Genomic DNA, 14,190 nt, shown 5'->3' with positions numbered 1-14,190 from the left:
CGCAATTTCCCGATTCAATATTCATTAGATCAGTGTTGCAAATAGCTGCAGGAGCGGCATGTGGGCAAGTGTGACCCAGCTGGCGGGACTTGGTTTCTTGTATGAGTTTTTAACATTTAAGTAAAATTATTCCATTTAAGTAAAATATTCCATTTAAGTAAAACACTCCATTTTACCAAAATAAACACTGCTGTGCTAGTTCACGATTAATAATCGATCGATAATCGTCGATTATTTATAATAAGTTAAATACAGCCATTCGCTTACATCGTAAAAGTAGTGACATCATTAGAAGAAGACAGACTGCAAGTCTCCAGCACCCTGCTGTACTGACACGTTTGTAGTAGTCCCCGGGTGTCTGTCCACACATTTGAGCGTCCTAAATATGACATCCCTGAAGGAAGTCATTTCTTGACACTCCTCTGTATGTCGCAACATGCAACAATGCTCGTCAGTGTATATACTTGACGTTCTGTTAAGTACGTTTAAAGTTCTGTACAAGACAGACCTAGGTGCCAGGTGGTTTATAAAGTAAACCTGGCTATGTGTTTGTAAACTGTACAGACGCCGTGTGTTGTACCTCATTCTTAGTCTCAAAATCGGAATCGCCACTTAATGGTTGGCGTTCGATTCGATTTAAAAAGCTTTTATTTCATTATGATCATCGTAAATTTGATATGAATCGTTACATTTGTCGATTTCGTCGCCTACTTTTCAACATTTATGTTGGTATGCTCACACTTTTATTAAGAAAATGTTTCCCGACCATTGCGTTGTCTCTTGACTTATCCTAAATAACGTCAACTTTAGCTGTTGCCAATAAATATAATTTTTGCGATTTCGTCATCGTTACCAAATTAATTTCCCAGCTGATGACTCCCCGAAGATAAGATGTTACCATGCAGAATGAAGAAGTATCGTATGCCAAATCAGTGGTCAATGCCTCTTATGTAAGCCGCCGTGGGTCTGGAACCTGTTCTGTGAGGCAGTTGCCTCCCTCACGTTTCCAAAGAGACGAAGCGAGCAGCTTGAAGGTGAAGCAGCACCTCATTCAGTTAGCTAGAGAAGAGAAGGATGTAGCCAGGCGCACTAAATTGGATAGGTCTGCTTCCCTTGACTATGGTCGACTGGGTTCGAGAATATTCGAGTATAAGATTGACTCTAACAGGATGGCGGAAAAAGCGTTTGATAATTCCCGCGGCTATCCTATCGAATCGGACGTCATAAGACCTCTAGCTTTGAAACCATTGGTACTTGCGAATTCTGAACTATCGTTAAGCCAGGCGTTGAGTTCTGAATTATTTTCATCAGGTTCGATTCCGTCCAACAAAGAAATTGATAGGTTAATTGAAGTAATTAAAGAAGTCAGACAAAGGAACTCGTTAGCAGACGAAACTTCTGGTAACCGGGTCAGATTCCGTCGTCACTCCGACGTGTCCGACCTCAGAAACAGCAAGAGAAGCATCAAAGATCCTCCATCAAGATCCTTGACTAGATCCAAGTCTAATGGTTCCTCAGAGAAACTGGAAAAGGATAACTTCGGTTCTTCACGCAGTGCCTTCAAGAGCATACCCCGTTGCTCTAGTGGCAAACATCTTCACAAGCGCCAGTGTTCACAAGAAACTATTCCAGAAGAGGATGGTACAGAGGAAGATGTTCCGGAAATAACCCAAAAGATCGAGAAACTTGAAATTGGGAAACTTGAATCGAAACCTCAACGAGTTTATCCCGTTCTGGATCCTCCTGAAGATTACATGCCAGCTAAACCTTCGATACCAAAGATATCCAAAATAGATGTTCCTGAAAAATATCAAGTGTCTTCAGGAGATTCTTCTCCTACGCAGTCAGAACCATCTGCTCCTGTTACTCCTCCTGATAACTCATTACGAACAACTCCTTCTCCTGACAACGAGACTAACAGAGCTGGACAAGCAAAACCAACTGTGAACTGTAAAACGTACGTGAAGAGACGATCATCCTCCTCATTAGGATTTAGTGTGCGGAACCCTACATCTCGAAATGCACAGAACAACACTCACGATAGCTCAGGTAACAATTTCAATGGTCCTGATGACTTTGTCCTTCAGCATTCTCTGATGAGAAAAGCTCGGCACCGGCACAGAATGTGCTCGCAGCCTTGTGTGGGAAGTTCTCCACAGGAGGATGACGGTGTGGAAAAGCTACCCAGCCCCCGTTATTCTCCCAATACCCATCCAAGGGCTCGATTACCATCAACTCTTGCTATATGCTCGGGAAACCACCCACCTGTTTCGTACCTGAACTATATCAGACGGTCGAAGTCGTTGCAGGTCAATCATATAGCTTTGCATGAATTTAGGAATTTACAGAGAACGCATGACAATAGGTTAAAATATTCGGACCAAGAGGATCTGACTTTAGTTACTGACAGAGACACCATTTCCTCAGAGCCCAGTGCGAGCATCCCATCCCGTCCCTCACTAGACCTCCTTCCAGAGCGCGGTGATGGAGTTGAAGCGATCAGGAATACATCAAGTGATATTCCTGTTGGACAGCCAGCATATCGGGAGAATCAGAGACCACACTCTCATAAAACTGAAGTAGTTGAGGCGCTTATCCACTCTAGGCCACTTCAGAAAACAGATTCAACTGTTCCTCAGGAGCAACAGGATCACCCTCTCCGAAGTCCAGATCTTTTTTCGGCGAGGAGGGCTAGACAAAGAAGACATCATTCACTTGATGGAACAGGTGCAGGGCCTGCTTTCCGGGATTTAAATGAGGTCAAAGATCTGTTTAAGAGAGTTGGTAGGAAATACTTATCCGACCATTGTGTTCTTCCCTGTGCTTTTCCCGAGATCGAGAAGAGAAATTCCCTCTCTTTTGTATTTGACGGTAATAAAGAGTTGCAAGAGAAGGTGCGCACGTTTTTTCAACAGACGAACAAGTCGTACTGCATGCGACTGATAAAGCAACGGTTTGCATCAAACCCATTGGACTGTACTCCTGATGGCTCTGTCGTCGGGGACCTGGAGCAAGGAGTCAGACCGCTCAGCGAATACGCTGATGTTATCAACGCTCATATAACGAGCAAATCTTCCTCTGACCTCAACGAGAGTCTGCAGGCTTACCTCCAAAAAAGTGAAACTTTTGTTTCTAACAAGTGCAACAATTTCAATGAGAAAGACAAGATGACTAAAGCTGACAAGATGACTAAAGATGACTTTCTTGCAACCCTTACAGCTTCTACGTCTCTCCTAGAAATTGTCCCTAAACCTCATGCACCGAAGGTTCCTGCAATTCCCATTCCTGAGATAATTGCTCCTGCTCCTCCTGCTCCTGCTATTGCGATTATCGCTCCTGTAACTGCTCCTCCTATTGCCACCTCAGCCCTCCCTATCCGCACTATCTTGAGTTCTAACAACTCCGAGTGTTCGGAATGCCCCTTTAAAAATAATAGTAGCAAGAGTTCTCGAGATTCGGGCTACGGTGACTCAACCTCTGCCTCGAATGAAGGATTAAATCCGCCCAAACGTAGGAATAGAAGTGCCTCTCTCACGATCCTTTCAAAACTGAAACCATTGTTTGGGCTTAGGAAACGTGATCTGGTACCTGATGAGGGCAACCCTTTCAACAAGATATTCGAAGACCAACCTATCTCAGAGTTTGCGAAGTCCGTTGATAACTTCATAGCTCGCCGATCATCGCTCCCACTCCCAGAGCCGGTAGCTGCAAGAGTCCCGTCAGCTACTGACTACGAAGATATTCCAGTCTTCGACAGTCCTTCTGACAACCTTTCACCGGCCCCCTCCAGCTCCGCCTTGGACTCTCAGCAGGTCCTGAACGGGTTCGACTCGATCCTCAACTCAGAGCTGCAGGTGACATCTCTGATGACATCTCTGCTGGAGTGCGAGGCAGTTACAGAGCAAGTCAGTGACGAGGAAGATGATGATTTCAGAGTGTCCCCTTTACCTGAAGACTTGGAGGAGGACGATGAAGATGATGAAGTTTTCTATCTTATGAGGAACAGTCTCGAAGACGTTGTCACCAACCATCCTACCAACTCTGCCAATCCTACCAACGGTAATTTCATCTGCTTAATAACACCGTTAATCGTTTAAACGTATGATCTTCAACGCGCTGTACACTAGAATGTTTACTTTTGACGGTTAACAGTTGGTCCGGAAATTCAGTATGTACTCCTCAAATGACGTGTAGCTTTGGAGAGTGAAGACCTGAACTGCGAATGTATGATATTGTGTAACATCGCACCAGAGCTTTGAGTACATCATATTGTATTTAGACCATTTACAGTGCAAGGAATATGAAAATAAATTAAGGATACACACTGGTCCCTGTGCGTAGAAATTATATTTGTCATTTAGAATTGAGGACATTCGAGTTTAAGGCTTAAGTCAACTCATAAGCCTTGAGGAGGCAAATTCATTAAAGCGACAAATTAGCAATCCCATATTCTCCACGCTGTCTCACATTGATAAGAAATGCTCTAAGTATAGATCTATACAACTATAATCCAATTTTGGTCAAATTATAAATGCTCACGCGGACACACCCATGAGCCGAGATTGCCGGAAAAAGTTTTATTATAATTTTATTTTTAGCCATTATTATTTGGTCAATTGTACAGTTTTTCGGTGAAAAATAACACACCTTACTTTCAGATAAGTTCTCCTTACAAGATATCCAGGAGATATTGGATAGTTTCGATGTGATACAACAGACTGCCCCCACTTCCGATAAGGAGTACCACAAGGTTTGATATTCTGCACCTTCTATGCCCTTGTTTGAAAAGTTGAAAAGCTAATTTTTAGAAATTATCATGCTATGTTCTCCATCTAAGCTGTGGATAGCAGTTACGATTAGTAACTTAATACAAAAGATTGCGGGTTTTAAGTTTTGGGATTTACATTTTTACATTCTTTCATAACTCATATTGCATACTTTAAAATGATGTAACGATCAATGATCTCATCGTAGTCAACATACCCAGGTACACAACATGTTACAATCAAAACTGACGATAGCACTTGGATCCATCTACCACACGCTCTCCAACGCTACCGTCCCACCCAACTCCACTCAGTACTTCGCTAAAAACACCCTCGAGGATGTAAGTATGGAATTATCCAACCGTATACTTAGACTTGTAACTCAGACTACCTACTCAGACATGGTCTATCAGTTTTAACCATTTCATTTTTTGTCGCCTCTTTCAAAACAAATTTAGACCTCTAATCTACTCACTATGAAATGTTCTTTCTTTCAAAACAAATATAACACCTCTAATTTGGATGTTAATTTGATAGTTAACAATTCTTGTTACAGACCCTGGACTATCTTGACGAGAGACTGGACGTTGAAGAAGACAATGCCAATATCCTGGAACTGGTTGGGTTACTGGAAACCTTCGAAGATTTCATCGATCTACACGACGAGATAATATCGAGAACGTACTACGAGAACGAAACCCTGCCAGAGATGAAGGACGTAAGGAGTGTAGGGGGAAATGATAACACCAGTAACACCAACCACAGCATCTACCGGATGGTGGGACTCCACAAGAACAAGGGAGAACCTCTGGGGATCACCCTGAAGAAGGAGGACGACCGGGTGGTGGTTCACAGGATCTTGGCGGGAGGAATGATAGACAGACAGAGACTGCTGCACATTGGGGATGTTATTATTTCTATCAACAATCAGGATGTACAACCCAAACCTGAACTTATACAGCACATGCTGAAAGGTAAGTCTGAGTATTTGTTGAAATGTAAGTTACGACTGAGTATTTGTTTATTTTGGTGGGTATAATGTACTTTTCAGAACAAAACGTTTCCCATAAATACCGCACAATTGATATAAGTGCCTCATCTAATGAAAACACTTCACACCCTCTCTCTCTCTTCAGACGAAGAAGGAGATATTCATCTCAAGATAATACCCTCGTACCGGGAACAAGCTCCAGCGTGCCAAGTGTTCGTCAAGGCTCACTTTAACTACGATCCCAAGTCAGACAACTTGATACCGTGCAAGGAAGCCGGCCTGAAGTTTAATGAGGGGGATATCCTGCAGATTGTTAACCAGGACGATCCAAATTGGTGGCAGGTACTGTAGTTCTGGCATTTTGATTTTGTAACTAGATTAAACCGTTTATCATTTTCAAATTGAAAATTATTTGTTCTTATTGATTGTAAAAGTCTAAAAAAGATGTTCACTATTAAATTATCTCAGGCTAAGATGGAAGGAGGTGAAGGACAAGCAGGTCTGATCCCTGGTCTGATTCTACAAGAGCAGCGTATGGCGAGCAAGAACAACACTAACAACGAGAAAACCTCGTCTATAGGATGTGGCGGCGCTAACAGGAGGAAAAAGAAGAACAAGAAAATGAACTACTCCGCTAACAAAAACTCAGGTATGTATTTTGAATGGACATGTGGTTTGTTAAATCTTCACCCGTAAGTAAGACTTTTAATATTGTGTCTCCTACCCAATTTCTCGCCAGCTACCCGAATGTCAATATTCCTACCTTTTTTTCTTCAGATTTTGACCAACACGAGCTAAACTTGTACGAAGAAGTGGCCAAGATGCCCCCCTTCGACCGGAAGACCCTGGTACTCATTGGAGCACAGGGAGTAGGGAGACGGTCTCTGATTAGTAAACTTGTTCTCAATGAGCCTGACAAGTTCGGAAACACCATGCCTCGTGAGTTGTTTGGGAACATATTTGAAATTCCCTTTGCTGACTTATAGATTAATTTATTTGCACCCTTCATCGTCTTGAAAATATCTCTATCAGTTATTATTTTTTAAGAACTTAAACTTCATCATCGAGCACCCATAAGATGTGGCAGTAACTGCTTGAGTATTGACTAATTGAGTATGTTTCAGACACGTCTCGGCCCATAAGAGCAGGAGAGAAGGATGGTTGTGGGTACTGGTTCACGACACGAGAGAAGATGGACGAGGACATTGCTAACCATAAATATTTGGAATATGGGGAGTACGAGAAACATTTGTACGGCACCAAACTTGATTCCATCAGACAAGTCATGAGGTGAGATATTATCCGGGCTTTGCTAGGAATTTTGGGAATGTTCTAATTCCTTCAGGTTTTAATTGATGATACTGTACGTTACGTGTGGTAACGTGTGGTAACGTGACTTATCACCACAAGACTTACTGACAACTCCACTTCTCAGGTCTGGTAAAATGTGCTTATTGGACGTCAACCCCCAGTCTCTTAAAGTCCTCAAAACATCCGAGTTCGTACCGTACATAGTTTTTATTGAGGCTCCCCCTTTCGAAACCTTAGTACAGATGCACAAAGAATCAGCCCGGGACAACCCAAACAAAGCTTTCTCGGTGAGTTGGATTTCATCCTCAATATTACATGATCAAAGCATTTAAACAAGAATTCAGTATCCACTTAGTCTTAACGCTGTCTTTAGTATACTGTTTATTCATGGTAGGGGGATTATTAATCATGTTCCGTTTCAACTAAATATAGCCAAATTATTAATGCATCTTAATCACAGGAGAACGATTTAAAGAAGTCTATAGAGGAATCAAAGCGGTTGAAACGGCAATACTCTCACTACTTTGACGTGATAATCCAGAACAACAACATGGACGAAACGTACAGCAAGTTGTACGAATGCATCAGCAAACTGTCCACCAGTCCCCAGTGGGTGCCAGTAAACTGGTTTTACTGATCACCCTACAGAGGAGATCCTATCAGGGGCTGGTTGGAGGAGGAACCATGTTCTCTCTTATCTCCAGTCAGCGTTCCCTCCACTGGCCCCTTGAAGTGCCCTCTTTAGAACTCATAGCTTTTGTTGTGTCTGTGCGGATGTAGTAGAGTCGAGAAAACTTCAAGTGTTACACGCGCGCGCGGGCATTGTCACGTGCACTCATTGCTGACAATTGTTGTGACAACGTTCCACCGAACATGGATTATTTTTGTACATTTTTATTTAGGTTAAAATTCAATGTTCTATTATAATTTATATACATATTGCTTACTCATCAATGCTGTTTCATTAACTTGAAAATTTTCATGATTTGGCTGATTTTATTTTAATTATGTAGAAGTTTGCCTTTATTGTTTATTGGATCTATTATACATGTGATAACTGATTCATAATTTCTGATAACTGGTATCTTTATTATCAAAGGCAGTGACTGTTATAAAAGAAAGGACTTGATATGTTTTGTTGAGAGTTTAAAGGTTTTGATAAAGACAAATACTAATAAAGTAAAATGCTGTTATATTGTAGTGATAATAATGTCTTTACCGTTCGTTTTAAAACTTCGTTCTTATTCTGTTATTCGATGGACGGTTTTCACCCTTGACTGTTAAGAGCTTATAGCACTACTCATAAGCTTTGAGCTTCCTTCGAGCGATCAAGCCTGACAATGTGCGACAACTTCCCCCGATTATTTTAATTGCTTATCACTCGACTGGTACACATTTTTGTGTCTACGCTTTGCCCGAATTGATACAAATATCGACTCTCACTCGATCATTACTTTGGCAGCTTTCTAAGAGTCTGTCTAATAAGGCGCGTATTATCTATACTAATAATCCCAAAAAAATCCGTGTATATGTGTGTATGTGTGTAATTTCCGAGCGGCTTAATCAAGAAAACAGTAAGAGTTATGGGACTGGTTTTTTCGGTATGACTGACTTGACTTACTTGACTTAAGGCGGGTAGTATTCCCGAGATCCATTGACAACAGTTCTCCACAGCTTACTGTCCTCATAGTTAGCTATGCTTATCTACTGATTTCAGCCCAGTATCTGCTCTTTAGGATATCTAGTAGTGTTAGGTAAGGTCGCCCCCGATTAGTATGCCCAATGACTCGGTTTTCAAGAGGATCAGTTTGTTCAGGTGTCAGCTCCGGATGTCGTGTGAGCAAGACCCTGCAAAGTCTGAGGCTTCGTTGGGGTTATTTGGAGCTGACCTTTAGGAAGATCACAGTACAGACTGTAAATCAGACACAAGTGCTAGTCCTAAATGCGGCGACGAAGAGGAGGACTGTTCACACTTTCTCGGACAGTGCCCGGCTAGTGCCCAAATAGAGGTAATATTTCCGGGACTACTAACTCTCTGTCAATGACATATTCGGACATACCCAGCATCTCCACCATTGTCAACTTATACCAAACCACACTAACGCTTAGTGGTGCAGGAGAGTTGGACCAAGGAACAGGTGCTACATAGCGATAACTTTAACGCCGTCTTATTTCGCCTCTCTCTTCCACCACTTCAAACCACCATTAAGCGTTTAACTATGGACAACCCCACAACACTTCCCATCATCCTTGATTACACATCTTGATCCACTGGCATCCTCCCACAGGCCAGCCATACCCCAGCGGTGGCAAAGCATTCATCTTCATATCCCTCTCGTGGGCCAACCAGGCCCGCCTCTCTTTAAAAAAAAAAAAAAGAAAAGACTGTAGTGCTGACATGGTCTCGATATTGATTGATGTTCAGGGCCATTTTAAAATTCGTGTATAGCAAAACCATCAACCATCTTCTCTAGCCTTTTCGTCATAGTCCAGGTATAGTTTAGGCAAAACTCTGACGAAGCCAATAAGCAAAGCTATTCTAAATCGGCTGCATGGTGGTAATGGGTAAGTGGTTTAATTGATGGTTTTGTACCCCAAATATGATCTAAAGTGTCTCACTCTTTATATATAACCTATGCGCGTTTAATAGGTTAATAGGTTAATATAAAAGACTTTCGCTTTCATTTTGTAGGTTTATAATTATAACCTACCAAGACGCGACGCGCGTCGAGTTGGACTTGGACTCGTCGACGGTCTTGAAACAAATATTTTACGAGTATCACCCGTTAACTTTCATTAAAAAAACTTTGACAAAGCATAAATCGCAACCAATGACAAATAAATGAAGTCAAATTTCAACTTTAAAATACCAAAAGAAAGTTGAGAATTTCACCAATACAAAAAAACAAAATAATGAAAGGGGATTCCTTAAAGCACAATTAATTTGAGGCAACGTAAATTTTGAGTTATCTCAAAAAGTTTTATTTTGTACGTTGAATTGTATACCTTTTTTCGCGCTCGCAGACCAAAAAGACCTGTAATAAAAGCAAAAACGTATATCAGCTAACATTTTGATGTTTATATTTCGCGTACTGCACAAGAGATTGGAGATGGATGCAACGTGCAGCAATCATTTTTCCAAATGCACGTTGTCTCACATCGCTGTACCTAATTTTATTTACTGGGCCGCGCTTGGCCTGTCATTCCACCGAATCTCTATTTATGAACATAATAGCTTGAGGTCCCCAGTGCCCAGGTAAGTTGTTTTATCTAGCTGGTCCCGAATTGACCATTGTTAAAGGTCTGGCCCGGCGCGCGCTACTTCGTAGCACTTGCCATCGTACATTTCGAGAAGGAAAGCGGCGCGCGCTACTTCGAATAAATTTAGACGTGTATGGAGTAACATCCGTCAAGTCCTGAATAACTATTCGAAACCCTAACCTTTCAATTTGATCGATCCTAACCCTATAAACCTCAAGTAAAGACAGTTTTTCGCCCATATCTCGTCAGGGGAGCAGTTTAACTTTATTATATGTCATGGGTGGTGGTTTCACATATCCATGTGTCGCGCGCTACTGCAAGCGAGAGGGCTCTGGTTAGAGCAAAGTGGTGGGGGGCCTTTTAGAACAACCTCGAAGATCGACTGTAAAGTGCTTTAGCACGCTCAACAAAACTTTTTCTGTAAATCACTAAATTTTGCCAAGGCTTCTTTTTGCTTGACATACGTTGCATACCACTTTTCGCGCGCGAAGCGCGCGCCGCCGAAGGCGAAAAAAGGGGCATACCATGAAGGGAATCGGACTTTTTAGAGGGACGCATATTCTGCGTCCCTATTATCCTATTTGACCAAATATGGGAGTAATTGACTGAGATGGCGCGCGCGCCCCACCAAAACAGTTAAATGCATTGTTTTTAACCAAGTTGCAATATCTGTGAGTTTACTTGGTATCTTTGTAGTATTTTTATTATCTAAACGACTTTATTAAGTCATTAGAACCTTCAGCTTCATGCAAACAAAAATTGAAATGTTTCAATATTTCTGTAAACTGAAAACTTGTAATTTTGTTCCAAACTGCTTAATTTTTGTACGGCGCTACTAATTCATGAAAAACGCGCTATATTTATATTTCGCATTGGATATATAGATGACCAATGATATCGTGGTATTAAAGTCATGTGACACCGCGATGAGCTAGCTAGCGTCTAGCTGCCTAAGATCATATCAATGCTTCCTCCTTTGTCCTATTTTATCACTCGATAACTTTTTACACATGCTTTTTTGTTCAACCTGTTGTTCAATTTGTTTAACATCTCTCTGGTTATTGCAAACCACTTCAATCCCCAAATTTATACATCTAACCATCTCTCTGGTTGCTTCCAACTCGTTAAAGCCAAGGCTCGACCAGGACCGCTTTTTTGGGGCTAATATTAAATACTAGTGGACTCTATGCAGCTCTTCCAGCATCCCTAAATTTACTGATCTGGAGGTCACATTTTATTGAGCCAGTACAGGCTAATATTAAATACTAGTGGACTCTATGCAGCTCTTCCAGCACCCCTAATTTTGCTGATCTGGAGGTCATATTTTATTGAACCAGTACAGGCTAATATTAAATACTAGTGGACTCTATGCAGCTCTTCCAGCACCCTTAATTTGACTGATCTGGAGGTCACATTTTATTGAGCCAGTACAGGCTAATATTAAATACTAGTGGACTCTATGCAGCTCTTCCAGCACCCCTAATTCTACTGATCTGGAGGTCACATTTTATTGAGCTAGTACAGGCTAATATTAAATACTAGTGGACTCTATGCAGCTCTTCTAGCACCCCTAATTTTACTGATCTGGAGGTCATATTTTATTGAGCCAGTACAGGCTAATATTAAATACTAGTGGACTCTTTGCAGCTCTTCCAGCACCCCTAATTTTACTGATCTGGAGGTCACATTTTATTGAGCCAGTACAGGCTAATATTAAATACTAGTGGACTCTATGCAGCTCATCCAGCACCCTTAATTTTACTGATCTGGAGGTCACATTTTATTGAGCCAGTACAGGCTAATATTGAATACTAGTGGACTCTATGCAGCTCTCCCAGCACCCCTAAATTTACTGATCTGGCGGTCACATTTTATTGAGCCAGTACAGGCTAATATTAAATACTAGTGGACTCTATGCAGCTCTTCCAGCACCCTTAATTTGACTAATCTGGAGGTCACATTTTATTGAGCTAGTACAGGCTAATATTAAATACTAGTGGACTCTATGCAGCTCTTCCAGCACCCTTAATTTGACTGATCTGGAGGTCACATTTTATTGAGCCAGTACAGGCTAATATTAAATACTAGTGGACTCTATGCAGCTCTTCCAGCACCCCTAATTTTACTGATCTGGAGGTCACATTTTATTGAGCCAGTACAGGCTAATATTAAATACTAGTGGACTCTATGCAGCTCTTCCAGCACCCTTAATTTGACTGATCTGGAGGTCACATTTTATTGAGCCAGTACAGGCTAATATTAAATACTAGTGGACTCTATGCAGCTCTTCCAGCACCCTTAATTTTACTGATCTGGAGGTCACATTTTATTGAGCCAGTACAGGCTAATATTAAATACTAGTGGACTCTATGCAGCTCCTCCAGCACCCTTAATTTGACTGATCTGGAGGTCACATTTTATTGAGCCAGTACAGGCTAATATTAAATACTAGTGGACTCTATGCAGCTCTTCCAGCACCCTTAATTTGACTGATCTGGAGGTCACATTTTATTGAGCCAGTACAAGCTAATATTAAATACTAGTGGACTTTATGCAGCTCTTCCAGCACCCCTAATTTTGCTGATCTGGAGGTCATATTTTATTGAACCAGTACAGGCTAATATTAAATACTAGTGGACTCTATGCAGCTCTTCCAGCACCCCTAATTTTACTGATCTGGAGGTCACATTTTATTGAGCTAGTACAGGCTAATATTAAATACTAGTGGACTCTATGCAGCTCTTCCAGCACCCTTAATTTTACTGATCTGGAGGTCACATTTTATTGAGCCAGTACAGGCTAATATTAAATACTAGTGGACTCTATGCAGCTCTTCCAGCACCCTTAATTTTACTGATCTGGAGGTCACATTTTATTGAGCCAGTACAGGCTAATATTAAATACTAGTGGACTCTATGCAAATTCTTCCAGCACCCTTAATTTAACTGATCTGGAGGTCACATTTTATTGAGCCAGTACAGGCTAATATTGAATACTAGTGGACTCTATGCAGCTCTCCCAGCACCCCTAAATTTACTGATCTGGCGGTCACATTTTATTGAGCCAGTACAGGCTAATATTAAATACTAGTGGACTCTATGCAGCTCTTCCAGCACCCCTAATTTTACTGATCTGGAGGTCACATTTTATTGAGCCAGTACAGGCTAATATTAAATACTAGTGGACTCTATGCAAATTCTTCCAGCACCCTTAATTTAACTGATCTGGAGGTCACATTTTATTGAGCCAGTACAGGCTAATATTAAATACTAGTGGACTCTATGTAAATTTGATTCTAATTCTAATTCTAATTCTAATTATCCAGGTAACCATTTTATGGGATCATTTGAAACATAAGCACCCTTCTAAACACAAGGAAGCAACTGCAATACGTGAATCACAGAGGGTCAAGACTCAAGAGACAAAAGTCTGATGAAGTCGAAGCTGAGCGGAGATCGATGTATCAACTGACAACATCTAATCAGCCCACACTGGGGGCAGTCTGGAGCGGCGCCACTGTTACTAGACTGATGAACGTCAAAAAGATCTAAAAAGTTGCTCCTGAAATGGATTATTGATCAGATGCTCCCATACACGACTGTTGAGAATGAACAATTTCAACAGTTTGTTGACGGTAAGATTGATTTGGGACGTTTTTAATAACTTAGCTCAATAAAAAAACAACTTTTCTAGGCTCGAGCTGTGATGACTCCAGATTACAATTCCAATTGAGTTCTTTGTGATGATAAAATTGATTGCTTTTAAGTAAATTAGCAGCAGATTGACAATCATTTGTTGGATAATAATTTACAGATAAATTAAGATCATCTGACTTCCGGCTCATTCAGGTTTGAACAAGAA

General features: G+C 41.2%; 1 protein-coding gene across 2 annotated transcripts; it reads left to right on the top strand.

Annotated features, from left to right (window-relative positions):
• The first annotated feature begins 633 nt into the window (after positions 1-633).
• LOC134825335 (uncharacterized) lies at positions 634-8,301 on the top strand. Of its 2 annotated transcripts, XM_063837524.1 has the most exons (11): positions 854-2,049; positions 2,428-4,059; positions 4,659-4,750; positions 4,988-5,107; positions 5,323-5,740; positions 5,903-6,099; positions 6,226-6,406; positions 6,535-6,696; positions 6,882-7,047; positions 7,193-7,355; positions 7,529-8,301. In XM_063837524.1, the coding sequence occupies exons 1-11, from the start codon at positions 900-902 to the stop codon at positions 7,703-7,705; spliced, it is 4,458 nt and encodes a 1,485-aa protein (XP_063693594.1). In that variant the 5' UTR covers positions 854-899; the 3' UTR covers positions 7,706-8,301. The 2 variants fall into 2 exon arrangements, with proteins under 2 accessions (XP_063693584.1, XP_063693594.1); XM_063837514.1 differs by having other exon boundaries at positions 634-4,059.
• The last annotated feature ends 5,889 nt before the right edge of the window (positions 8,302-14,190 follow it).

This window comes from Bolinopsis microptera, chromosome 1 (genome assembly GCF_026151205.1).
Source record: "Bolinopsis microptera isolate Bmic1 chromosome 1, MBARI_Bmic_1.0, whole genome shotgun sequence".
NCBI lineage: Eukaryota > Metazoa > Ctenophora > Tentaculata > Lobata > Bolinopsidae > Bolinopsis > Bolinopsis microptera.
This window is presented reverse-complemented; position numbering and strand designations above follow the sequence as displayed.

What these genes read in the sequence shown, in the direction of transcription:
- LOC134825335 (XM_063837514.1), top strand. Translation starts at nt 900, where the DNA reads ATGCAGAATGAAGAAGTATCGTATGCCAAATCAGTGGTCAATGCCTCT. An exon ending in CTAAAAACACCCTCGAGGAT is followed by an intron (nt 5,108 to 5,322) that starts GTAAGTATGGAA and finishes TTCTTGTTACAG; the next exon opens with ACCCTGGACTATCTTGACGA. An exon ending in TCCATCAGACAAGTCATGAG is followed by an intron (nt 7,048 to 7,192) that starts GTGAGATATTAT and finishes TCCACTTCTCAG; the next exon opens with GTCTGGTAAAATGTGCTTAT.